This window comes from Schistocerca nitens, chromosome 8 (assembly GCF_023898315.1).
Source record: "Schistocerca nitens isolate TAMUIC-IGC-003100 chromosome 8, iqSchNite1.1, whole genome shotgun sequence".
Taxonomy (NCBI): domain Eukaryota; kingdom Metazoa; phylum Arthropoda; class Insecta; order Orthoptera; family Acrididae; genus Schistocerca; species Schistocerca nitens.
Window position 1 is genome coordinate 168,151,992 of NC_064621.1, and position 27,468 is coordinate 168,179,459.

The window sequence follows — 27,468 nt, forward strand, 5'->3', positions numbered from 1 at the left end:
CTCTTGATTAGTCGTGCCATCTACAAATTTATTTCCTGTTTCGTCTTTGAAGTACTGTTTCTTTGGTAACTGCAGATTTAGCAAAAATCTACCCTTCATATGGTTTTTTTACGATCTTGCTGTATGAGGACATTCGACATACAACTTATTCAAAACAAAATTCGGATATTTCATAAACATTTCTTAAAACGAGTATTACCTGACATAAGACGACGAATTAACCTTTACAGAATGGAATCTGTATTCATTAAATGAATTCACATATGGTGAATATGTATTAGCGTCAGCCACTGGTGACGGGTGGCGGATCGGGGTTTCCCGCTTGCTATGAGTGGTCGCGTTAGCCACTTTGGCAGTCCGAGTACGCTCCCAGTGCCAGTCCAACAATGTGACAATCCAAATGCTCGCGCATTCTTGAAACTAAATATAGAGAGACAAATGTTACTTTGTATCTTCATTTTAGCCCCGCCAGGCGTGATTATATTACTAACAACGACAGTGTCTGTGTTTATGAAGTAACTGCATTCATCACAATACAATGTCCTTCATCACAATATAATGTCCTTCATAAATTAAGTGAACATTGACGTCCTACCCCCCCCCCCCCCCTCACAACCGTCCCTGCCATTTGGTCGTAGTCGACAGGAAGCCTGAGAAAACTACATCGGGGCCTTCAGACGTTAACACAGTAATTTCCAGTTTTTTCACATAAGTGGTCAACCATGAATTTAATTTCCTTATTAACTGAAGCATAGCTGCAACTGAGTACATAACCCTATATTTCGATCATAACTAACTGTATTGTTTGTGATAAATGAAATGATCGTATGGCATTGTTGGCTGGGAGACCCCATGCGGGGAAGTTCGGCCGCCATTTTGCAAGTCCGTTTTAGTTGATACCACTTCGGCGACTTGCGCGTCAGTGATGATGAAATGATGATGAAGAACACACAATACCCAGTCATCAAGACGCATATAAAATCCCTGACCCCGCCGGGAGTCGACCCCGGGAGCCCGTACGCGGGAAGCGAGAACGCTACCGCAAGACCACGAGCTGCGGACATTGTTCGTTATTACTATACTCGTTTCAAAGACAAACAAACCACTTATACACCCAAAATTCTCAAGTGAACATGTGTTCCATTGATTTCGAAGCCATTTATACTCCACAACACAATAAACGGCGCAAAGTAAATAGAATACTTAACTCACAAAGAAACAGAATATTAACCGGAGACGTACAATCTAAGCAGTTTGCTCAATAAAACTCTAATTTCAGTAAATCCGTTAATATAAAAAACAGTATATTGCAAAAAGTTCACTCTCGTCTAAAGACATTCAATAATATTTTGCGATGAGAAATATTGCACAATGTTATTGACAATCTAGGGGCCACATAGTGTGTGTTGTGACAACTGAAAGCACCTCTGACACTACTCTGAAGCGTTCATTTGCACTTGGAGCGATCATTGGCGATGGTGACGGGCTGGAAGGCACAGTGAAAACACTGTTGAAAGTAAATAATGACTTTATTTACCTCCAGTACATGACATGTCGTGGCTCAACAAGAGAAACATGCTTCCCTTTGTTGTCCATGGCCGGCACTGTCGTAATGGTTGCAGATTCCGCCATAGATGCTCAGCTGACGCCCTGCGATGCTAACAGGCCAGCAGCTTCTGGAGTCCGTGATCATTGACGTCCATGGTGTTGTACTTCCCTCGGCGGCGTGGAGCCCTGGCGGACCCTCGATTGCTTACGCGTCATTGCGGCGACACGTAGATACGGCCTTGCGCGAGATTCCATTCGCCGCTCTCTGTCAGGAGTCGGACGACAATTGTCGCTTATTCCCCAAGTCCCACTAGGAATTCAGTGTTGGTAGCAGCAGGAATGGGTGGCAAGGCGGCGGTGTTGTGACACTAGTCCTGTGAAGAACTCATTGCTGCTAACGATGCACAGTCGTCTGGCTACCCGGCGGTTTCTTGGCATGGTGATGGTGCTGCTGAACTCCGGCGATGAGAATTGCGCACTTTCTCGAAATTCAGACTTATTCATACGCCTCTGGTGCAGTTTGTGAGTTGGATTCCACCTCTGCTCACTCTAACATTTCAAATAAAATTCAACCAAAATGAAGTTCTTAAGTGTCCCGGATTGCTTCTGGGTGTGGCGTAACGGAGGATGTGGACCGATGGACTTTTAGAAAATGTAAATTGCTTATCGTGATTTGACAACCGCTTTATGCTGTACGACTAATTTAAAAACGGTAGACTTCTTCTCCGAATGAATGTTTACGTGCTCAGGTCATACGATAAGCAAAACCGAACATTGTCAGTTAATAGCAAAATCACGTCAATAGCAGATCGGTGACAAATCGAAGTGTCGCGTCTTCCCGCGAGAGAAGCCGAAAAAAAAAAAAAAAACTAGTAACACAATTCGTATTGAAATAGAAATGCGATCTAGCGTATTAATAAACGTTGGTAAGTCAATATGGTTACTTACATTAGAAATAATTTATAGAAACAGCCCACGATCATCATATTCTGACGCCGTGAGGAAGAAAGACAAATGCAAAGATCCAGTTTTCTCTTAGCCGCTCTTTGAAAAATAGATGGCGGTGCCTTCTATTATCAAATAAGCATTAACATAACATCTCTGACCATTAATCGATACTATGGATTTATACACACAAACAAAAAACATTTTTTTAGAAAGTGTATAATAAGTTTTCCACTGAGTGCTCATAGCCTCGTCTTACAATCCCCTTGCGTGTAAGTTATTCTGATGCACTTGTCGCCACAGTGCGGCTGCCTGCCTGCGGCTGGTCATGGAATACGTCACAGAAGTCTGCTCACAACTTATTTCTTTTCCTAAAGACTTATTACCTTTGTTGAAAGACTGGGTAGGAACATTACACTACGGTGCTTCATGCATCCCTCTCAGATTGTATGTCTGCCCGATATATCAAAAGCCATACCCGCAGGGAATCTTGTTAACGTAAGCCGAGCAGAGCCTCAAGTCATCTTTGACAAAACGATAAAGTACTTCTGTCTTCAGTGGAGGGCAAAAGATCACTTTGGCTTCGTTTTCAGTCTGGACTGGACCAATTTTTAACGACAGGTTTCCCATACATGGCAAGAAAAGCGTGGATTTAAATCATTCTCTGTCTTTTTTCTTCTTTCTTTATGTCTGCCTTAGGTTTTACTTGTAGAAATAATGTGTACAAACAGCTTTACTTTTTATGAAATATTATTATTATACACTTATGGGCGCAATGGGACTATGCGACATACAATCAGTCAATGTCACTTTTGTTGGTTGGCGTTACTTTGTGTCCAAATTCGTTTCTTCCTTACGTAATGAAGTCTCTTTCTTTTCATCAGACCGCGATGTTCCAGTCCGTTTTCTAATTTCGCTCTGATCGACTTTTCCAATCAAATATATTTTGTCTGATAGTGTTTCTATCTGTAACGTCTGCCTGAATCATACCGGTTACTTTAAGATCCTCCTTAATCGCAGCGACCCATTTATTTGGCTCAGTTATGACGTTACTTCTGCTTTCGTAGAATTCTACTGTTTGTTTTGTCTTTTAATGTACCCATAAAAATTTAAGTCCTTGTTTTCTCATGTCACTATGTATTTCTATATATTCTTCTATTTCCTTATCACTTCTGAGCCTGTAAGTTTCTCCATCAGTGATTTTGGAGCCTACTATTTTCCTAATAATCTTTCTTTCTTTCTTTCGAATTTCTTCAATATCCGTCTTTCTATTTAAAACTGAAGTTTCTTCTCCATAAAGACGTTCAGAATTGATTCAGTGTTGTTATGCATAAGTTTACTGAATTTAGAAAGTGATTTTTTATTATAAACATTTTGTGTTAATCTGAATGCAGTGGCCATTTCTTGATTTACATATGCACTGAGGGTTGGATATCATCATTCTTTTGGCACAGGGGCCTGAAGATGACACTAACGTGGTATCGAAATTGGTCAGATGATTGATACGTTCTACAAAAAGTACGGCTGTTGGTATTCCTTAGTTCTAAAAGTTTATGGTGTAGCGTTTCTCTTGGGGGGCGAAAAGAAAAAGAATTGTTATTTTATATTTTTTGAAAAACGTCGAGAAAAGTGAATATTTTGGTGGGCCACTTGGAAACAGAATCAGGGATTGATTACACTATTATAATAACATACGTTGAGCATTAAATAACTGGTTGGATTATTTTGAACAAGAGCAGCAGGTTGATTTATTTGAGATCGTTCTGTGCATTTTTATAGTCGCTATGTAGTCATACACGGAACAACACTAAGGGACCAGAAGATTTATAGACTTTAAAATAAATGCAACACTACACAATTAAAAAAAAGAGCTGATTCAGAAATAGGAAAAACGATAATGTTCCTTCTGCCTCATGCTGCGTTCGGCCCATCAGCGTGATCGTAATTTCGGGTGATGAACTAACACAAAATAATTAACATTCACGTAAATGAGGAGATGGAAATCATCAAGGTTAATTTACTAAACTAAGCACACTTATCTTTAACACACTTTTGTTAATGCTACGTACCTTTTGATATTAAATTACAATAGATGACCATTGTAGTTAAATGCTTTATACATAACAGTCAAAATGTCCTGTTGATAGTGTCTGTTCGTATCAGTTACAAGAAACTACACGTTTTCTGATTTGAAAAATAACAATTAGCAAATTTACTGAATATTTTCACATAAAATATAAAATACCGATGCGGAACGCAGCAAGTCCGCGTCCGCCTTTCATGGAACACAAACAGTAAAAAAAATGTTCAAATGTGTGTGAAATCTTATGGGACCTAACTGTTAAGGTCATCAGTCCCTAATCTTACACACTACTTAATCTAAATTATCCTAAGGACAAACCCACACACCCCTGCCCGAGGCAGGATTCGAACCTGCGACCGTAGCAGCAGCGCGGTTCGGGACAGAAGCGCTAGAACCGCTTGGCCATAGCTGCCGGCACAAAAAGTAACAGGTGAGGCGCCCAATGCCTCATTTGTCTTGAAACAACAGAATTCTTTTTATATCATTAATCGATAGATGTACATAGAGATTTCGAGGCACCGCGCAGTAACGGCAAAGATAAACAATAATAGGTTCTGTCGTTGCTATGCGATGGTTCACTTCTTTGACTTTACAATTGTTCGATAACTTTAGGCCATCAGGCGTTTACTATTGAGCGTATATTAATGTTTGTGAGGCGAAAATTACTAATATTACAATGGCCAGCCGTAACCATGCATCCTCTTCATCGTTGGATCGCCTACACTTAAGTTTCAATCATCGCGCCTTACAAATGTGCTGTGGAGAATACCCTTTCCCTCTGAAAACTAAGTGTTGAAACTCGTCTTCCAGCGATATGTGGTCTGTGAACTAACGGACGAATTATTACGCGAGAGGAACATCGAGATGCTATTTCCCGAAGTGATTGTGTTCTGAAATGTCGATTCTCTCACCTGAAACAGTGGAGGAAGCCGAATGCGGACAGAAATTGCAACAGGAATTCGTGTTATCGTCAGTCGGACAGACGTCTGCTTATCGTGCAAAGGGCGCGGGAGCGTCGCGCATCTACGGACGCGACGCAATTGTGAGGAGTTCCGTGCGCTCGGCGGAGCGGCAGAAATGCACATCGGGACAGGAGAGCGCAGGGGCCGTGGTTCACGCTGCGTGCGCCTCCAATTGGCTGGAAACAAAGCTGTCTGGATCTGCGGAGAGTGCTCTCCCCGATTCTGAGAGGATGGGGGGCAGTCGGGAGGGCCGGGAGCGGGATGGGGGACAGCCGCACCGAATAAAAGAGAAGCGAGGGGGTCCCACAAGGACCTGGCGAGCGGTCGTTCTCCACGGGGGACTCGGAGAAACAATGTCAATCAGGAGGCGCCGCAGGAATACAAACCTGCCACTGTCACGAAAACTACATCCGATACTAATTAGCGGACACTGAGCATGTATACCGTTCCAGCAGACGGGTGAGGCTCTGTATAGGGGAAATTCGGTCACTTTGCCAGCTGAGGACATTTTAGGTCCAGCACGCTGCTGATGATAAATTGTCCACTACAGTCTACAGGGTTTGGCATCTATCTTGACGACCTCAAACACCTTTTTGTCCAGAAGCAATAAAAATAGCTTATTAAGCAATTTAATTAACTACGTAGGTAATGGAGGTAATTCTTATAGTAGTTCGCTATGGTCGCAGGTTCGAATCCTGCCTCGGGCATGGATGTGTGTGATGTCCTTAGGTTAGTTAGGTTTAATTAGTTCCAAGTTCTAGGCGACTGATGACCTCAGAAGTTAAGTCGCATATTGCTCAGAGCCATTTTGAGCCATCTTACAGACAATGAAATTATACGGATAAAAAGTCGAGATAAGTGCGTCGAAAGCGAAACATTGTCTCCTGTCACAGTAACGACTTTAAATAATTATTGTTGATTTAATAGGTTTCATTATTAGTGTGAATGATAGGGCGAATGTGAAGTATTTAATGAATGAATAAAAAATGGTTCAAATGGCTCTGACCACTATGGGACTCAACTGCTGTGGCCATCAGTCCCCTAGAACTTAGAACTACTTAAACCTAACTAACCTAAGGGCATCACACACACCCATGCCCGAGGCAGGATTCGAACCTGTGACCGTAGCAGCAGCGCGGCTCCGGACTGGAGCGCCTAGAACCGCACGAAAAAATGGCTCTGAGCACTATGGGACTTAACATCTGAGGTCATCAGTCCCCTAGAACTTAGAACTACTTAAACCTAACTAACCTAAGGACAACACACACATCCATGCCCGAGGCAGGATTCGAACCTGCGACCGTAGCGATCACGCGGTTCCAGACTGGAGCACCCAGAACCGCACGGCCACCGCGGCCGGCTAATGAATGAATACTATTGTATGTATTACCTGAGAATACGTTAGCGTGAGAACTGCGGTTGTATAGGGAGAGTGGCCGGCCTGTGTGGCCGAGCGGTTATAGGCGCTACAGTCTGGAACAGCGCGATCGCTACGGTCGCAGGTTCGAATCCTGCCTCGGGCATGGATGTGTGTGATGTCATTAGGTTAGTTAGGTTTAAGTAGTTCTAAGTTCGAGGGAACTGATGACGTCAGATGTTGGCTCTGAGCACTATGGGACTTAACATCTGTGGTCATCAGTCCCCCCTCAGATGTTAAGTCCCATAGTGCTCAGAGCCATTTGAACCATTTTATAGGGAGAGTGAATCATACTCTTGGGGAAATTTGTAAAGTGCAACTAGCAAGTTTATGGGACTGGGGAAACAAGAAAAAATTTGCAATAATTCTGTCATTTCAGGAAGGAGTTATTTTGATAATTGTTGATTTTCTAATTTTTTTCATTTAATAAACTGTAATACAAAAGCAACTACTTTGATTGGTCAGATGTAAAAGACGTGAGATTGTGTTGTTTGATACTAACATCGGATTAGCTATTATGTGTATCCTATAATCAGAGGACAGTACGTTCGCGCATACTTCGTGGACTAAGGGTATTGCTTTCTAAAGTCTCAGTTAGGAACTCAGCCATGATCATTTTCGGACGTGAGTATAAGGGAATCTGAACAGATATTTTGCGAAACAATGGGTTAAACTCGGCCGTAGAGTGTCGCAAAGTAATCGCGAACGACTGGGAAGAACGAACATGCGAAATTCCGGTTTTTATGTGTAAATTATAATCAACTAAAATCCACGTGGAGTCCTGTGCAATCCGGGACCGAGAAGTGATCCTTGAAAGAGATCGATGTGGAAACATTAGCGTGGGCATTCTGACACAGACAATCCGTTTTGGTAATACTAGAGCTTTTCGGAAAGTAAGGAACAATAGGTCGTGAAATGGAAACCACAGTGAAAATCAAAACTGTTTTATTTGCAACAGTTAGCTACAACTTCCAGCTACTTATCTCCATAGTCGCCGAACCGACTTAGACGTTTGTCGTAGCGTTGTACCAACTTTCCAATACCCTCGTTATAGAAGGCAGCCGCCAGTGCTTTAACCGGCCGTTGTGACCGAGCGGTTCTAGGCGCTTCAATCTGGAACCGCGTGACCGCTACGGTCGCAGGTTCGAATCCTGCCTCGGGCATGGTTGTGTGTGATGTCCTTAGGTTAGTTAGGTTTAAGTAGTTCTAAGTTCTAGGGGACTGATGGCTTCCGATATTAAGTCCCATAGTGCTCAGAGCCATTTGAACTATTTGACCAGCCATAGCTTTCTGCCAGTTTTCTTCGCTGACCTACACCTCGCTGTCTGTCTTCATAGGCATCGGTTCATGTGAACAGAGATGAAACTCAGAGGTAGACAATTACGGGCTGTATTGTAGGTAATAAAAAATTTACAGTTGAAAAAGATGCAGGAGCATTTCGTAGCCCCTGCAGAATGTGGCTAAGCATTGTCTTGAAGAAGAAAATGCGCGATACTTATGTAATGTTGGCTGCATAGCTTCAGGCGAAATTTCTCACCAGACCCTCGTACTTGGCGGGAGACACTGTTGTTCTAGGTATCTGTATGTGCTCCCTGTGTGCTCAGAACTAAAAAGAAAGACGTAAATCGATCGACAGGCATACTAGGGACACTGCCCAACACACCTGTGCAAAACTTAATTCCATTTTCAGTGTGGTTTCCATTTCGCGACCGATCTTTCCTTACTTTCAGAATAACCCACGTATTTCCGATAAAAGGCTTCGCTAAATACCATAAGATGGCTATCATGAGTGACTGTGATTGCGTGTGAGTGTCTAAATTGTAACTTCAGACTGGAGCCGGCCGAAGTGGCCGTGCGGTTAAAGGCGCTGCAGTCTGGAACCGCAAGACCGCTACGGTCGCTGGTTCGAATCCTGCCTCGGGCATGGGTGTTTGTGATGTCCTTAGGTTAGTTAGGTTTAACTAGTTCTAAGTTCTAGGGGACTAATGACCTCAGCAGTTGAGTCCCATAGTGCTCAGAGCCATTTGAACCATTTGAACCAGACTGGAGCAAAGACTTGGCGGTGTGTTTCTATCAAAAAAAATTATCTACCTATTAATAGCCCATAGAAATCCTGAAAAACATTTCCAGAAACATCCCCCAGGCTGTGGCTAAGCCATGTCTCCGCAATATCCTTTCTTTCAGGAGTGCTAGTTCTGCAAGGTTCGCAGGAGAGCTTCTGTAAAGTTTGGAAGGTAGGAGACGAGGTACTGACAGAAGTAAAGCTGTGAGTACCGGGCGTGAGTCGTGCTTCGGTAGCTCAGTTGGTACAGCACTTGCCCGCGAAAGGCAAAGGTCCCGAGTTCGAGTCTCGGTCGGGCACACAGTTTTAATCTGCCAGGAAGTTTCATATCAGCGTACACTCCGCTGCAGAGTGAAAATCTCTTTCTGGAAACATCCCCCAGGCTGTGGCTAAGCCATGTCTCCGCAATATCCTTTCTTTCAGGAGTGCTAGTTCTGCAAGGTTCGCAGGAGAGCTTCTGTAAAGTTTGGAAGGTAGGAGACGAGGTACTGGCAGAAGTAAAGCTGTGAGTACCGGGCGTGAGTCGTGCTTCGGTAGCTCAGTTGGTAGAGCACTTGCCCGCGAAAGGCAAAGGTCCCGAGTTCGAGTCTTGGTCAGGCACACAGTTTTAATCTGCCAGGAAGTTTTATAAAGCATTTGTCGCACCCTCTAAACATGGGTAGCACGATTACATTACAACTTTTCCAGTCGAAATACGTTGTTCGTTATCGAGCAGGCGTATGTTTGAGCTGCTGAAGATCGCCGCAGGGTGAGTAGACATTTCCTGGAAGTGGAACAAAATAACCACGGTGTTGCAGTGTCAAGCAAATGCTTTTCAACTATCTGGCGCACATTAACCAGCGTGATTACCTTCCTTTTAACATTCTTCGTTACTTCTTTACGAAGATACGAACAGCAGTACCAATTGCCCTTACGGAGGAAGTTGTAATATGTCCGAAACGCCTGATTTAAAGCTTTTATGTTTTAAAGTATTTTATATTTTATTCAATAACGCCGTACAACACCCCGCAGAATTTTAATCTTCGTATTAAGCAAATATATCACTCTCCAAGTTCACTACTTTGACCACATTCTATGTTTTACCTCTTTTTGTACAGACACTTGGTTACAAAATTATAAAATGGTAGTAAAGTTCATCGTTTCTCTTTCTTATAAATGATGTGTTTACGTGAATACCTGACAAGTATTTGTAATGACCTTGAAGAGAGAAAATAGATTCCAGAATAAGAAATATAGAGTGCTATTTTAAAAAAGGAAGTGCTGCTATTCATACACTATGTGATTGAAAGAGTTCGGACACCCCAAAAACATACTTTTCTCGTATTAGGAGCACTGTGCTAGCACCTATTGCAGGTACTCCATATCAGCGACCTCAGTACTCATTAGACATCGTGAGAGAGCTGAATGGGGCGCTCCGCGGAACTCACGGACTTCGAACGTGGTCAGGTGATAGGGTGTCACTTGTGTCATACGTCTGTACGCCAGATTTCCACACTCCTAAACATCCCTAGGTCCACCATTTCCGATGTGATAGTGCACTGACAGAGACCGCCGACAGTTGAAGAGGGTCGTAATGGGTAATAGGCAGACATCCATAAAGACCATCACACAGGAATTACAAATTACATCAGGATCCACTGCAAGTACTATGACACTTAGGCGAGAGGTGAGAAAATTAGGATTTCATGGTCGAGCGATTGTTCATAAGTCACACATCACGCCGGTAAATGCCAAACGACGCCTCGCTTGGTTTAAAGAGCGTAAACATTGGACGATTGAACAGGGGAGAAATGTTGTGTGGACTGACGAATGACGGTACACAGCGTGGCGATCCGATAACAGACTGTGGGTATGGCAGATGCCCCGTGAACGCCATCTGCCAGCGTGTGTAGTGCCAACAGTAAAATTCGGAGTTGATGGTGTTAAGGTGTGGTCATGTTTTTCATGGAGGGGGCTTACACCCCTTATTGTTTTGCGTGGCACTATCACAGCACAGGGCTACAGTCATGTTTTGAGCATCTTCTTGCTTTCCACTGTTGAAGAGAAATTCGGGGATTGCGGCTGCATCTTTCAACACGATCGAGCACCTTTTCATAGTGCACGGCGTATGGCGGAGTGGTTACACGACAATAACATCCCTGTAATGGACTGGACTGCACAGTGTCCTGACCTGAATCCTATAGAACACCTTTGGGATATTTTGGAACGGTGATTTCGTGCCAGGCCTCACCGACCGACATCGATACCTCTCCTCAGTGCAGCACTCCGTAAAGAATGGGCTGCCATCCCCCAAGAAACCTTCCAGCACCTGATTGAACGTATGTCTGCGAGAGTGGAAGCTGTCATCAAGGCCAAGGATGGGCCAATACCATATTGAATTCAAGCGTTATACCGATCGAGGGTGCCACAAACCTGTAAGTCATTTTCAGCCAAGTGTCCGGGTACTTTTGATCACTTAGTGTATCTTCGTAATGAGAAAGATACAAGAAAGGCAATGGTGTATGGTAATATTCCCCTTGTTTTCAAGCATTTTATTGTACAGTTTTTATTTTCTTTCTAGATGAAAAGCTATTTGGAGTAGACACAGTAAATAGAACACACAATGCTTTACTGTATTCACTAAACAATGATCTTTGGGTAGAGCATTACCAAAAATTGTAAGCAAATCGTGTCGACAAACGTCTTTCGTGACGATGGTAAAAACCAGTTTGGTGCTGTTGTCGTTTGTTAACAGAGACAACGATAGATTCAGCAGTTCCTGCTATGACAGCGAGGTGAAATTCTTAATGTCATCGTAAGTAGCTTTAAACAGGTCACTTCGATTCTTCAGAAACTGCAATAGAAAAGGTACGCAATATGAGGTCAGAAAACGACTGTTTTACAAAGAAGGAGCAAAACTGTAGGAGAGAGACGAAATTCTGGAGAAGTTTTCGTTAATGATGGCTAAAACTAACCATTTACTAGTAGAGAATCTTTGCTATTGAAGCGGTCGAATTAAAAATTTTTCTCCTGCGAGGTTTCGTATTGGAATTCATTCGTTATCGAGACGGAATCCTAGCATTTCATATACTACAGGCACGGGCATAGTCTTAGTGTTATATTTTTGCCCGATGCATTCACAATAAGCTTGATTGGTGGTTAAGAGCTCCATATACGTATCTGGACTACAGTGTAATTTGTTGATACAGATCACTATATTTAGTTTCCCAACTTTCTGCAGAAGTATGCAGCAAATATAGTTTGCTTCTAATACTGTAGCTAGTATTTGCGTTTATTTATACTTGTATAGAAACAGCTGAAAAATACCAACAATTAAAAAAATCACTTGTAGAGTGGTGATAATATTTTCATGTCTTTTAAGCTATTGTTTTGTTATATAATTTAATTTTTTGTTGCATGAATATACTAAACGCAAGCAAAGAACGGTCTTTAAGAATGTTACGCTGCATGCAGAACAAATGAAATATTTAATATGTACGAGTATGGTAGCTTATTCTAAAAAGCAAACTTTCATGGCAATAAAAAAAAATTTTAATTATAAGTGCTATTATGCCCTGACCTTATGGTATGTGTTAGATAACGTAGCGTTTCGTCCCCGTCTGCGGATGATATCTTCATGGGGGTTCGTAACTCTGACGTCTCTCCGAAAAACATAGTGGCCTTCCCCTGGCTCACCGTTACGCTGCTCCTTTGAATACTGCTGTGCGGAGACATGATGCCACGATTGTTTTTGAATGCGGAAGCTGTTGTTGACCTATTTACGCCACCGTCCTTGTCAAATGGTTCAAATGGCTCTGAGCACTATGGGACTTAACATCTGAGATCATCAATCCCCTAGACTTAGAATTACTTAAACATAACTAACCTAAGGACATCATACACGTCCATGCCAGAGGCAGGATTCGAACCTGCGACCGTAGCAGCAGCGCGGGTCCGGACTTAAGCACCTAGAATCACTCAACCACAGCGGCCGGCCTTGTTATCTAATTGCGGAAGACTTCTGCATTTCTTCAGAATCAGTCTGTTGAGCTTGACCCTTTCTTCTTCCGATTAAAGTAATCGGCGTGCTTAACAGTCTTCACCGCTTGGCTACACAATCTGTTCGTTGTATCCGCTTATGCCTGCCGGGACTTGTATTTTCTCAAACGCAGATGACTTCTTCGTTGCTAAGAGTGTTCCGCTACACCTGATTTATCGAATTTCACTCTCCGATTGTTGCCTTATTTTTTTCTACTTTTCTCTTGGTGGCATCTACGTACACTTGTGTACATCTACACTGTTTCCTGTACATTCCTGCTTTACCCAGAGACTGACAATGGTTCTTGATATATTGATATATTAATTAATATTCCCTGTGGGTTTGCATATTACGATAATGTCCCGTTTCTCTACTGTTTGTGTAATCAGCTGTGCAGTCAACAGTATATAGAGTTCCTCACCCCTTAATCGTGAAAGATGATAGTTAATATATGCTGAAAGTGAGCGGTGCCTGCTACATTTCTACTGTTGACGAAGTAATTTATGTTATTGCCTGAGATAACTGGTGAATTATGGATCTCATATTTTTTGGTGGTATATGTACTGTGTGTGACACCTGATGATCTGTGGACCAAAACTGATTATGCAACAAAGAAATTTTTATCAGTATCTCTTAGCAACGAATCGTGACTTTTTTTCAGATGCACTCTAGGAAAAAATAAGAATGGAACGAAAATCGGTAACTGTGTTGCACATGTAGAGACAAAAAGATGCTTACAATATCAGAAACATTTGATGATATATTCCAGAGCAGGAACTTCACAAATTGACGACGTCAGTCAACAGTTATTCTGCTTGGCATCGACTGACAGAATTACTGGACCTCCTTCTGAGGGATGCCGTGCCAGATTCTGTCCAAATGGCGCGCAGAAACTCTCACCGTGTTCGGGCGGGCATTGTCTTGCTTTCATGTAAGCCCAGGATTCCTTGCCATGAAGGGCAACAAAAAGTGGCGATGAATGTTGTTAGCGTACCACTGTGCTGTGGGGTTGCCGCGGATGACAATCAAAAGAGTCCTGCTATGAAATGAAACCCCAGGCATTCACTGTTGTTCGTCGGGCCGTATGTTGGGCAATAGTCATGCTGGTCTCCCACCACTATCTGGGGTGTCTCCACCTTCGTTTTCAGGCTGGAATCTCACTGATTGGAGTAGAACTGTCTTTAGTGATGAGTCCAACTTCGAACTGAGGCCCGATGACGTACCAAGACCTGTCTGGAAACGCCCTGGACAGCAGTGAAGAACCAACCTAACCGTCACCCATCGGACGGACCCACAACCAGGAGTGATGATCTGGGGTGCCAATTCTTTGCATAGCAGGATCCATTTGGTTATCATCCGATGCACCCTTACAACACAGTGGTACGTTGGCGATATTCTACGCCCTGTTTTGTTGCCCTTCATGGCAAGCTACCCCGGGCTTACATTTCATCCTGCATGCACATGGCGAGAATTTCTACAGCTCGCCTTCTTGCTTGCCTAAGCTTGTCTTGACTATCAAGGTCGCCCTATCTCTCTCTAATCTAGAATTTGGTACATTACGGGCAGGGCCCTCCAATCATCTCAGGATTTTGACGATGTAACGCACCAGTTGGACAGATTTTTACAGGGTGTCCTTCAGTAGGACATCCAATAACTCTGTCAATGAATGGCAAGCAGAATACCTGCTTACATAATGGCCAGAGATGGACCAATGGGTTATTGACTTGCCCCATTTGGGAAGCTCTCTCTCTCTTGAATAAATCATCCAGTTTTTTCTGAAAATGTAATGATTTGTTTTTCTGTGCCGGTACAGGCGTGTGGAATCATGCCAATCCGAAGGGTGATGACACCGCCCTTTCCCTCCGATCCGGACAGCATACACACACACACACACACACACACACACACACACACATCACACACACACACACACACACAAGCGCGCGCGCGCGCTCATACAGAAACGAAACACAATGTTGGGGTGTACATCATCCCTAATAAACAAGAAATAAACGCTTTATAAATTGAAATGCTTCTTCTTGCTGAAATTTATTTTATTTTCTTCAGAGAAGTGTTGCCTTTGGCGTTAAGGCATCATCAGTGGATTTAATCTCGAGTGAAAAATTGTTATTCCTGTAAGCGGTAGTTGCTGTTTAGAAAACCGTTCACGTTATAACTTTTACATGAATAAATTACTGCTTACAGTTATTATTGTCTCCGGCTGACACCTGCGTTTCTTCTCATCTGGTCACTGGTCAGATTAGGAAATATGGGAACTACGAAAAAAAAAGTTCGTGACGTGAAAATGCGTACGTATTTCAAAACTGAAGCGAAATTCGATCTTTCACTTATGACAGATGAGAGGAAACGCATATCGGCAGAAAAAGAAGTAACTGCAAGCAGTAATTTATTTGTGTAAAAATTAAGACGGGTACTGTTTTCTAATGTATAATTATCGAAGGTAAAAACAAAACTGCACAGTAAAGGAGAGTCGCGTCTGCAGGAGTTATATACTTATTCGCCTAAACCGGGCCCTCGTCGCTTAATAAATATGTCCTTCCTGGACAGGAATGTAAGTAACGTACCGTGCCGGTTGTGGCACACAGACGATTATGTACGGAAGTTCGATCTAGCCGCGATTCGTGCACGGATAGCCGAAGTGGTTAATGTGACGGCTCGCGTAGAGCAGGAAACCTGGGTTCGAGTCCCGGACTTGTATAAGTTTTCATTGTCGTCACACCAGTACACAGCGGATGGTGGTTAATATTCGCAATTGCGAGTACATTTCCTGAAATAAAATATATAGCAGCAAGAAACAGGTGTTAGTATTTGTGGTTGGTTGGTTGGTTGGTTTTTTGGGGGAAGAGACCAAACAGCGAGGTCATCGGTCTCATCGGATTAGGGAAGGACAGAGAAGGAAGTCGGCCGTGCCCTTTCAGAGGAACCATCCCAGCATTTGCCTGGAGCGATTTAGGGAAATCACGGAAAAGCTAAATCAGGATGGCCGGACGCGGGATTGAACCGTCGTCGTCCCGATGTTAGTATTTGTGAAACAAACATAAGTAATATGTATGTTTGAAGAGTCCTGCGTATCATATCATTCTGAAAAATAAAATGATCGTATGGCGTTAATGGCTGGAAGACCTTTCTGTTTGACCTATAAAATCTGAGCATCTTTAGAGATATTTATTTATTAGCTGTTTTGGCTCAACTATGGTTGCTGTACTAACGGTTCCATTGTGAAGGCTAGTAATTGCAGGTTGTCGACTACCGTTGTAAGTACGTAAATTCGTCTGTCTGCACAGTTGTCACTCCGCTGTGAAGCATTTTGAATAATGGGAGACCGTACAGCCATGTCGTTCTTTAACTACCACAGCTACTGCCCAGTGCAACTCGAAGCTTCCTTTCCGCTTGACCGCCTATTACTTTCTTGTTCGCAGGTGTCCTGGATGCGCAAGCGAGACCTTCACATCCTGACATCAAGCATCTTCACGTACACGGGCGACGCTCGCTTCAACGTGATGCACCCCGAGGGCACGGACGAGTGGAACCTGCGCATCGAGTACGTGCAGCCGCGCGACGCCGGCATCTACGAGTGCCAGGTCAACACCGAGCCCAAGATCAACATGGCCGTGCTGCTCAACGTGGAAGGTAGGGGAGGGCGGGGGCGGCGCGCCGCAGGCGGCTGGCCGTGACGTCACGCCGCCGGCTCCGGCCTGTCTGCCAGTCGCTTGGCGCTCTTGTCTCTCACACACGCTCCGTAGCAAGGGTGTACATAGCCACGGCCACTTTCGCTTTGGGTCATACCTGGGGCAAACACAGGCACTGGGTTTCAATTCACTTGTGGCAACTGAACAGGCTCCATCAATATACGTGTTCATAGGAGGCTCCTGATCACCCAGTGTTAGTGTGTGTGTGTGTGTGTGTGTGTGTGTGTGTGTGTGTGTGTGTGTGTGTTTGGCTGGAGTGCTGCCAGCAGCTAAGTAGCATATTTTTAAGTAATTCTGTAAATAGAAGTCAATGTTCAATGGAGTACATGTTTGAATTAGACAAAAAATTGAAAATAATTTCTCCTAGCCCACACATATTTCTAGCCCCATACAGATAGCTCTCAAACTTTGTCGTTGTGTGTTTTTAATGGATACGACAATACTCGTAAGGTTTATAATGATATACCTGGTGCACATAACTGATGCATGAATAACTCACCTCCGAACTTCTGCCTACATGATGCACCCACGTTTTTTGTTATAAAGTTGCAAGCGTTATCATAGCTATTAAAAATTCTCAAGCAAAACTTTCAGGACCATTGTTTGGCTTAAGGAATCTGCATGGAAATGGGAGAAATTATTTTGTGCTTCATCGCCCGATTTCAAATCACATTATATTAAAAATTCTGTCATACTTCAACAAGGATTTTCTCTTTTTTAGTCATGCAGTTGTGAGATTTCTCAACGGATATAAAAAAATTTCGATGAGATATTGTTATTTAAAAATATTTACATATATACTACTTTTTACCCACAGCTTTGCGAATGCACGTGTACGTCACATATACTGCACACATCTCCTCGTATCCCTCTCTCTCCTCACCTACGCCTGTCCGCTGGCTTACCGCCTGAAACGCATGTCAATACTACCCACATAACACGTCGGTCCTGCAGGCCAGCCAAGATCCCAGAAATAACAACTCCCCCCCCCCTTCCCCCCCCCCATCCCTACATTAATACCGAAGAGACAGACAAGAAAGTGTTGTCATCCAGATTTGAGTCATATTTAAAATTTCAGGTCTTAAGCTCATCGTGAAATTAGTTTCATACCAAATGCAAAATTTGTATTTAATTGGGAGACAGACAGGAAAGCGACATAATAGAAACAAAAAGAGGAAGTGACAGAGGTACGCAATATACCCTCCGCCATGTACCATCCAAGGAAACGAGTTAATTATGCATTGTCTTCTGGTTCACAGTTACGTTCCAAATTTCAAGTCTCCAGCTCTTCGGGAAGTTAGTTAAAAATCAGTTCCAAAATTTGTTCCGAACAGACAGATAAACATGGAAGCGATTTGACAGATACCTGTTAAAACAAAAACAAAGAATTTTTAACAATGTGTAAAGATAACGTGGAATAAGATCAACTTAATTACACAAAGGTATTCTTGATCATTTTCACTAACTGTATTTCAGCTTCATGTAACACAGGTAGGGTAGTTATCAGTTTAGACTTATCATTTGTGCACTTCTCACCGCCAGCTACTAGATTGTTGCTAGCCGAGAGCACGTGCGGGGCGGTATCATATATCTTGTTTCTAATCTAATCTGATGATCACTTGGTAATAAGCCGAAACCCGTAATGGTATCATTTATGAGACGCCAGGCTGAGGTACTTAGACCAGTCACATCACTGCGACCACTGCCTATGTTCGATGGAAACGTGCAATAACCACACAGAGACGGCAGGGGTGGCTACACTAGTAGTGTAGGGTACATAAAGCTCGCCAGGCGGAAGCGTAAAATATTGCAGTCCTAGTTTAAATCCGAAAACAGAGCGATATCTCTGACGTTCAAAACGGGATGATCATTGGCTTTTGAGCCAAGGGTGGAAGCGTTTCCAAAACGATTGTTCGCGTGCCTCCGTAGTTAAAATATAGCGCACACGCCAAAATTACGGTATGCGAAACTTCTGCCGAGGCAACTGTGTTGGGCCACAGGCCATAGACTATAGGGGTGAATGATGGCTGCAGATACGATTACGGGTGAATTGACGTGCAACTCAACAACGCTTTCGTGGCCACTTGTTGGCAAACTGCCTATTGGCTTCTGTCTCTGGTTCTTCGGCCCTCGCCGGCCGAAGTGGCCGTGCGCTTAAAGGCGCTGCAGTCTGGAACCGCAAGACCGCTACGGTCGCAGGTTCGAATCCTGCCTCGGGCATGGATGTTTGTGATGTCCTTAGGTTAGTTAGGTTTAACTAATTCTAAGTTCTAGGGGACTAATGACCTCAGCGGTTGAGTCCCATAGTGCTCAGAGCCATTTTTTTTTTTTTTTTTTTTTTTTTTTTTTTTTTTTTTTTCTTCGGCCCTCCACCGGCAATGGAGGGTGAAGCTTTGACAATGCCAGCCAATCGTGCTGACGAAACGTCAGTAAAATCATCAGACAAACGGCCGAAGAACCCGAGACAGAAGCAAATAGGCAGACGTGCAACTGTTGAGCAGATGACCGGCGAGATAAATCAAAGTGCTAACAACAGTATCTCCTCAATAACCATACAGCGGATGGAGGTCTCAGCAGCAGACATCGTTCATGCACCCATTTTGACTGCCGTTCGTCGGTGACGATGACGGGAATTTTCACGACAGTCTCGACACTGGACTTCCACTCATTGTGAGTGGCTACAGGTGGCCTTTAAGATGAATCACGCCGCTGGCGTGTACAACGTGGAACGCCTGAAAGCAAACACGCTGCAACAATCAACGGAAGGATACGGGTCGTAGGAGAGAGAATTACGGTCTGGAGAATTTTTAACAACACAAATATGCATCTATTCTTTGCACCAGATCTACCCCTAAATGCTATATGTTTTTCCTCAGCACGGTGGCATCTACCAGCTGTACAATGCAACCTTGTCACACAGCTAGCAGTGTACGTGCGTGATTCAAAGAACACCGGGATTAGTTTATAGTACTCCACTGGCTACCAAACTCGCTGGATTTAATCCCAATCGAGAAACTGTGGGACTACCTCGATTGGGATGTTCGCGCCACGGCCTCAACAGCAGGTGGCCACGGCATAGCAGTCGCGATGGGTCCGTTTCCCTGTCGGTACCTTCCAGGACCATTAACTCATTTCCGGCACATCTCGCAACGGTCCGCGCTGCAAAAGGTTCTTGCTTTTGAAATGTGAACGCATAAATGTGACTGGACAGTGAATACAATAAGAACCATACAAGGCGATCGCTGTGTTTCCATAAGTCAGTATGTGTTCCCTGTATTCTTGATCTATTGATTTACTTACTCGTGTCAGTAGCATACGGACAAGATTCTATAAACTTAAAATTTCAGGTGAGGAAACAGAAAGAACGTATGAGGTGCGACAATAAAGTAATGAGGCTGATTTTCTTTGCAAGATGTGGCAATCCTGCAGTCTTGCGTAAGCACAATATCTTTGACCTTGATCTATAAGCTGCTTCTAGTCCAAGCGGCACATCGATGCATCTGCTCAGTCGTGACTTGAGCTGTAATAAGTTAACACGTGTTTGTGTCTCTCATCACGGAAATGGAACCGCATAATATTGAGCAACGGTATGCCATTTCTTTTGGCGTTAAATTGGGTGAAAACACGACGACAACTTACGGTAAGCTTCAGAAGGCTTTTGGAGAGGAGGTTGTGTCAAGAGCTCAAGTTTTTCGTTGGTATAAAAAATATTTAAGATGAAGACCGCAGTGGACGGCCATCAACCTCACGGGCAGATGTCAACATGGCCAGGGTGCGTGAACTCGTACGATCTGATCGAAGATTATTCGCAAAAATGATTGCTGAAGAACTGAATATCAATTGAGAAACTGTTCGTCTAGTACTAACTGAAGATCTTGGTACGAGAAAGATTTGAGCAAAAATGGTCCCCAAAAATCTCACACTACAACAGCGAGAAAGACAGAAAAATGTGGCAGCCGATCTGTTAGAGCAAACGAAAATCAATCCATAATTTTTGAGCCGTATTATCACTGGTGATGAAAGTTTGCTTTTTCAGTACGATCCAGAGACAAAACACCAAAGTTCGTAATGGTGCTCAAAGGAATCATCCAGACCAAAAAAAGATCGAATGTCAAAGTCAAAAGTGAAATGCATGCTTGTGTGTTTCTTTGATTCCAAGGGAATTGTTCATAAAGAGTTGGTGCCTCCGGGACGAACAGTTAAACAATATTACTAAAAAGAAATTTTAGAAAGACTTCGTAAAAGAGTTCTTCGTGTCCGTGCCAACATTGCTGATAATTGGATTCTGCATTACGATAATGCTCCATCCCATACTGCTCTGTGAGTACAGCAATTTATAACCTCAAAACAAATTTCTGTACTACCACAGCCACCTTATTCACCAGATATCGCTCTGTGCGACTTTTTTTCTATATCCAAGAGTCAAAACGGCTGTCAAGGGACACCATTTTCAAACAACACAAGATGTCCAAAAAGCTGTGACGAGGGTCTTGGAGAATATTACATAAGAGGAGTTCCAGAAATGTTACAATCAGTGGCAGAAGCGCTGGAAAAAGTTTGGGCAACCAGAAGGGAACTACTTTGAAGGAGACAACACTAAACTTGACTAAAACGGTAAGTAACATTTTTTTTCACACCAGTCTCATTACCTTATTTTGGCACATATTATTATTATTATTATTATTATTATTATTATTATTATTATTATTTTTCTGTAAAGAGTTCTTCCAACACTTCAGTCTAGATCTTGGTGGGGTATACGCATGATAATGACTTGTAAGTGGATGCCAGAATCGCTTATGGAGTGTACCGATGAAACAGATATCGGAAACGCTATGGTTCAACTGCGTGCGATCTACTGAATGCTTGACTCCAGCTCTACACACAATGTCTAAGTAGAATGGGTATCGTAATGAGAAAAGTGGATGTGGGCAAGGAGATTATTACAAGGAGTGGACAGAAGAATGGAGACTATTGGGTTGGATTAGAAAAGGTATATAGATATAAAGAGTAGAATTCAGTTTTGATAACAGTTTCATTTATCTGAAAAGACAGACTTTGGAGTTCCTGCCATCAGCAGATCTTAGAAAACTGTGATCCACAAGACAAGAAGCTGGGGACTGGTTTTAGTAATGAGCAATGGTGCAAATAAAGTGGGAAGTGTAGAGTGCAATTTGAAGGACAATGTGAACTGTTTCCGAGGGATCGACGTTCTCAACCGAATCTTATCTTGGGTGTAGTTAGTATGAGAGCTGTATATACACGGCAGGTAGAGACAGTTAATATATAGAGACAGGATGTTATGCTTTACAAGCCCATGGTTGACGGCATGGTCACACAGTCATGCTAAGTCTCCATATATCCTTGTGGACTACTTAATTTCACCCTACTATACGATTCCTAGATCCCACAACGTTTTCGGATTCAGGCCGCCTTTTTATATAGGTTGTTTACGGTAATTTCAGTTGTAATTTTAATTTATGTATCTTGTTTTGTGACGCTAACATTGTTCAACTGACAGCAGACGTATTATCGCATATAACATTTCATAGAGCATTTTCTCCAGTTGTTGAAATTACAGTACTGGTACGAATATCTCATATTTACAAAAATGTTCTCGATGTAACACAATGTGGACAGGGTATTCATTAGCACACAGTCATTGCAACGTATGCGACAAAACACAAAATCTAATTAAGGAATACAGTTTATTCGCCAGGCACATTCCCGTACTCAAAACGGCTTTTTAGAATCGAGTTGCGTTACAAAATCGACGACATCTTACTTAAATTCGTAACATCATTTGTCCAAGATAATGCTGTACAGATGGAAGACGTTTGTCGTGTGATAAATTGCGTATTTACACTGTATCTAATAGGGGCAAAGCGGGAGCAAGTCTAATGATCAAAAAGAAAATAGGAATGCGTGTAAGCTACTATGAATAGCATACTGGATGCATTATGGTAGCCAAATTGGAAAAGAAGCCAACGCCCGCCACAACAGAACAACTTTACACTCCGCAGAGCCAAAACATTATGGCCACCTGCTTAACAGCTTGTTTGTTCGTCTTTGGGACGAAATAGATCCCTAATTCCGCTTATCTCGGATCCGACAGTTTATTGGTAGGTTTGTGGAGAGATGTCGCATTAGATACCTACGTATAAGTCATGTAATTCGTGTTAAAAACGGGCCGCTGATTTTCGTATGTAGAGATGGCACCCGATTACGACCCACATGGGTGCCTTAGGATTTACGTCAGTCGAATTTGGTTTCCCAGACACCAACGTGAGTTCACTATAATGCTGCCCAAGCTACTATAGCACGGTTCTAGCTCCGAGACGCGGACATTACACTGCTCAAAGATGACTTCGCCGTCGGGGAAGACACAAGCATGAAGGGATGCAGGTGGTTCGCAGCTGTCAGTGGGTCTTGGATTACTGAGACACGTACTATGCAAGCGCAAGAGAGCGTCTCCCGTAGCATAATACTGCTCCCCCCAGCTTGCGTCCGTGGCGCGCTGTACTGAGGTCATCAGTTCAAATGGTTCAGATGGCTCTGAGCACTATGGGACTTAACATCTATGGTCATCAGTCCCTTAGAACTTAGAACTACCTAAACCTAACTAACCTAAGGACATCACACAACACCCAGTCATCACGAGGCAGAGAGAATCCCTGACCCCGCCGGGAATCGAACCCGGGAACCCGTGCGTGGGAAGCGAGAACGCTACCGCACGACCACGAGCTGCGGACAGGTCATCAGTCCCCTTGACTTAGAACTACTTAAACCTAACTAACCTAAGGACATCACACACATCCATGCCCGAGGCAGGATTCGAACCTGCGTTCGTAGCAGCAGCGTGGTTCCGGACTGAAGCGCCTAGAACCACTCGGACACAAATCCCGGGTCACCACAATAGCCGATAGGTTACCACTGATCGACGGTTGAAACCTGATGGACACGAGCCCACGGCAGTCATACTTGACGACGTTATTAGGTCAACATGAAGTTATCTGCTGCGGAGCTCCATGTTCGACAATGCACGATGAACAGTGTGGTCCGAAACACTTGTGCGTTTACCAACATTGTGCTCGTTTGGCAGAGATACCACAAAAATCACTCTCTAGTTTACCTTACAGAGCAGACAATCGTCCGAACTCCATGTTGTGTGAAGAGTCGTGGACGTCCAACTATTTGTCGCGTAGTGGTAGTTTTATTGTCCTTCTACCTCTTCCGTAGATACTCACGACTTCAGCGGGAGAACATTCGACCAACTTTCCCATTTACGAGGTACTCGTCCACAGGCTCTGTGTAATAATAATATGCCCTTTGTGAAAGTCACTTATCTCCCCATTAGTTCCCCATATTTTCGCTAGCATGATCCCCGTCCATGTCTGCTCCTCTTAAATACTTTTGTTGTCGTGTCACGTGCCTGCAACGCCAGCAGGCAGCATCCATCGTCACGGAGGGCAGTGGTCACAATGTTTTGGCTCATTAATATAAGTTCAAAATGGTTCAAATGGCTCTGAGCACTATGGGACTTAACATCTATGGTCATCAGTCCCCTAGAACTTAGAACTACTTAAACCTAACTAACCTAAGGACATCACACAACACCCAGCCATCACGAGGCAGAGAAAATCCCTGACCCCGCCGGGAATCGAACCCGGGAACCCGGGCGTGGGAAGCGAGAACGCTACCGCACGACCACGAGATGCGGGCTAATATAAGTCTACTAGCTCCGCAGGTGACGGAAATGCTAAAATAATGTGTGGTGGAATACAGAAAGTATTCAGATAGTTAAGGGGGAGAAAATTTAACTAGATTGGTCCACTGGAATTCAACAGTAGATAAAAAAAAAAGACGTCAAAGCAGTAGGAGAACGTGAACTGGGAGAGAGGAATGGAAGAGGAAACAGCGCGTAGACTTTTGCACTGAGCACCATTTATTTATTGCTAATAAGTAGTTTGAAAATTCTTGAAAGGAGGTTGTATTCGTACAAGAGAGCTGGAGTATCGGAAGCTTTCACATAAATTGTGTAAGTGGAAGACAGAGGTTTCCAAACCAGATTTTAAACTGTAAAATGATTCCGCTGGACAGACGTACACTCACATCATAATTTATTGGTTGTGTACTGTATGTTAAAAAAATTATGAAATTGCAGAAACGTAGGTAATTAGGGAGATAGTATCTAGCTAATTTGGCAGAACCCGAGGTTTTGAGAGGTTTAGGACGAACTTTAGGCAATGATTGGCTGAAGGAAGCGTAAGAAACACAACAGGTATTGAGTGATTGAATGGATTAGGTAACATGGGATTGACTAAGCAAAAAAGCTAGGTCAGATAGAAATTCTTGGATAACGCTTGAGATACTTAATCCAAATGACGAAGGGAGAAATATAAAGGTGCAGAACATGAAGCAGGCAACGGGAATAAGAAAACGTCTAGAAATGAGATTAACAGGAAGTGCAAACTGACGAAACACCAGTGGCTATACGAGAAATTCAAGGCTGTTAATGGAAGAATGAATATGGACGTGCTGGAAAAGCACAAAAAATAAAGAAGCAGTAGTATGAATATCAAGAGCTCAGATGGCAAAGGAGGAAAGGATGGGAGGTTGGAAGACATATAAGGTATACATACGGGGAAATAAATAACATTTGACGATATTGCAGAAACAGAAGAGGATGTAGATGACGATGGAATGGGAGATATACCGCTAGAAGAATCTGACAGAGCTAAGAAAGACTGAAGTCGAAAGAAATCTCCCGAAGTAGAGGACATTCCCTCGGAATTACTGTGATCCTTCAGAGAGCCAGCGGTGACGAAACTATGCCACGTGGGGTGCAGGATATATCGCACAGGTGAAATAAGAAAAATGTAATAATTTCTGTCGCACACAAGACATGTGCCGACAGGTGTAAATATTACCGTACCAGTGTTGTAGTAAGTCATGGTTGCAAATACTGACTCCATTTATTCATAATAGAATGGAAAAACTGGTAGAAACCGACACCTGGGGAGATCAGTTTACGTTCTGAAGAAATGCAGGAACGCGCGAAGCCACACTAACCCTACGTATTTTTTAGAAGACAGGCTGAAGAAAAGTACACACACGTTTATAGAGCTTCTGGATTTAAAGGAAGCTTTTGATAAGGTAGATTGAGCATAAATTAAAGAAGCTATGGCAAATTTTGAAAATAAATTAGTTCAAGGAAAAGAGATAAAGACTTTGAGGTTTGCCGATGAAACTGTGCTTCTGTTAGAGAGAGCAACGGACTTACAACTTCAGCTGAAGGGAAAAGATAGTGTCTTTGAATGAGGTTATAAGATGATTAACAACAAAAGTAAAACAAAGGTGATGGAATTCAGTCGTATTAAATCAGGCAATACTAAGGGTATGAGACACTAGGAGTAGTCAATGAGTTTTTGTGTAAGGAACAGTAAAACAAAAACAAGGCGGTTGGAAAAATGTAAGTAAACTGTTTATGATTTTTAAAGTAATCATCATAACTGTTAGTACATTTATCTTACTGTGATACAGACGTCAAGGAAAAAATGTTTGCGGTTGAGTACAGAACCATGATTGTACCCAGACATGCACCTCTTCGTCCGAAGCAAATCGACGGGAACGAATACCGTCGTTCACATCTTCAAAAATGTGGATATCGCATAGGGACAGATCGGGGTTGTTTGGAGGATGTGGAAGGGCTTCGCAGTGAAACTTTTCCAGCATAGTCGAAACAACCTTATCAACATGTGGGGCTGCAGAAGTTTTGCTGGGAAGGCCATACAGACCGTATCTCATGTGATACGATTTCCATATGTCTTGAGCTCTGAGGAAAGACATTCGTGGTCACCGATTTGCTTCGGGCGAAGATGTCCTCATCTGGGTACGATCATGGTTCCTTAGGCAAGCACTAATATTTATCCATGAAGAGACTGACCGTCTCGCGGCACAGTGGGATAGATATATGAACAGTTATGGCTGTTACTTTTAAAATAGTAAAAAGTTAACTAAATTTATTTTTGTTTATCTGCCTCGTTTTCATTTGTTCGTCCCTTCTACTTAGGCAGCAAAGTTGCATGATGATGAAAGTAGGGTATAAAATGCAGACTTGCAATAGAAAGAAAAGCATTTCTGAAACAGAGGAGTTTATTAACGTTGAACAAAAATTTAAGTATTGTAAATTGTTTCCTGAAGGCAGTTTGTGTGGATTGTAAGAGTATGATTCGGTATGTTGATTAGAGGCATGTAAAGTAGTTCTGATGCTCTGATTTAATTAATCATTGTCCTCCAAAATAATGAATAAGGACATCATTACCTACAACTTTATACAAGAATCACAATTAACTCACTTTATTACATCATATTACATCAAAGTGTATAGCAATTCATCTGACAGTACAGTGACAATCTAGACTAATATCTTGACAGTTCGGGTTAAGGGATCTGGGGTCTGATTATAATAATTTACTGAAACTAAAAAGGAAAAATGCTTTCACTGTGCCTACACCTCGTCTTGCTGTCGCAGCTGGATCTCACTATATTAATCTGCAGTTGAAGACTGAAGTCGCTGTAAAATTAGTCATTGGTTGTGTCTGCCTGTAAGTTCAACTAAATCAGATTTTTCAAGTCCACTCCTTATCTTCTCGAAGAGGTACCTGGCTGTTAACCTGAAGACGTACAGAGAAATGTGGCGGTGACGGATCTTGACGAAGAA

The 27,468-nt window shown here is 42.9% G+C and overlaps 1 protein-coding gene across 1 annotated transcript in view; it reads left to right on the top strand.

Moving 5' to 3' along the window:
- Positions 1-27,468, top strand: part of LOC126199464 (uncharacterized) — a 148,036-nt gene that overhangs the window by 16,486 nt on the left and 104,082 nt on the right. Inside the window, exon 2 of the mRNA XM_049936385.1 lies at positions 16,476-16,686. Within this exon, the coding sequence (XP_049792342.1) occupies positions 16,476-16,686 (211 nt within the window). The remainder of the gene's footprint in view (positions 1-16,475; positions 16,687-27,468) is intronic.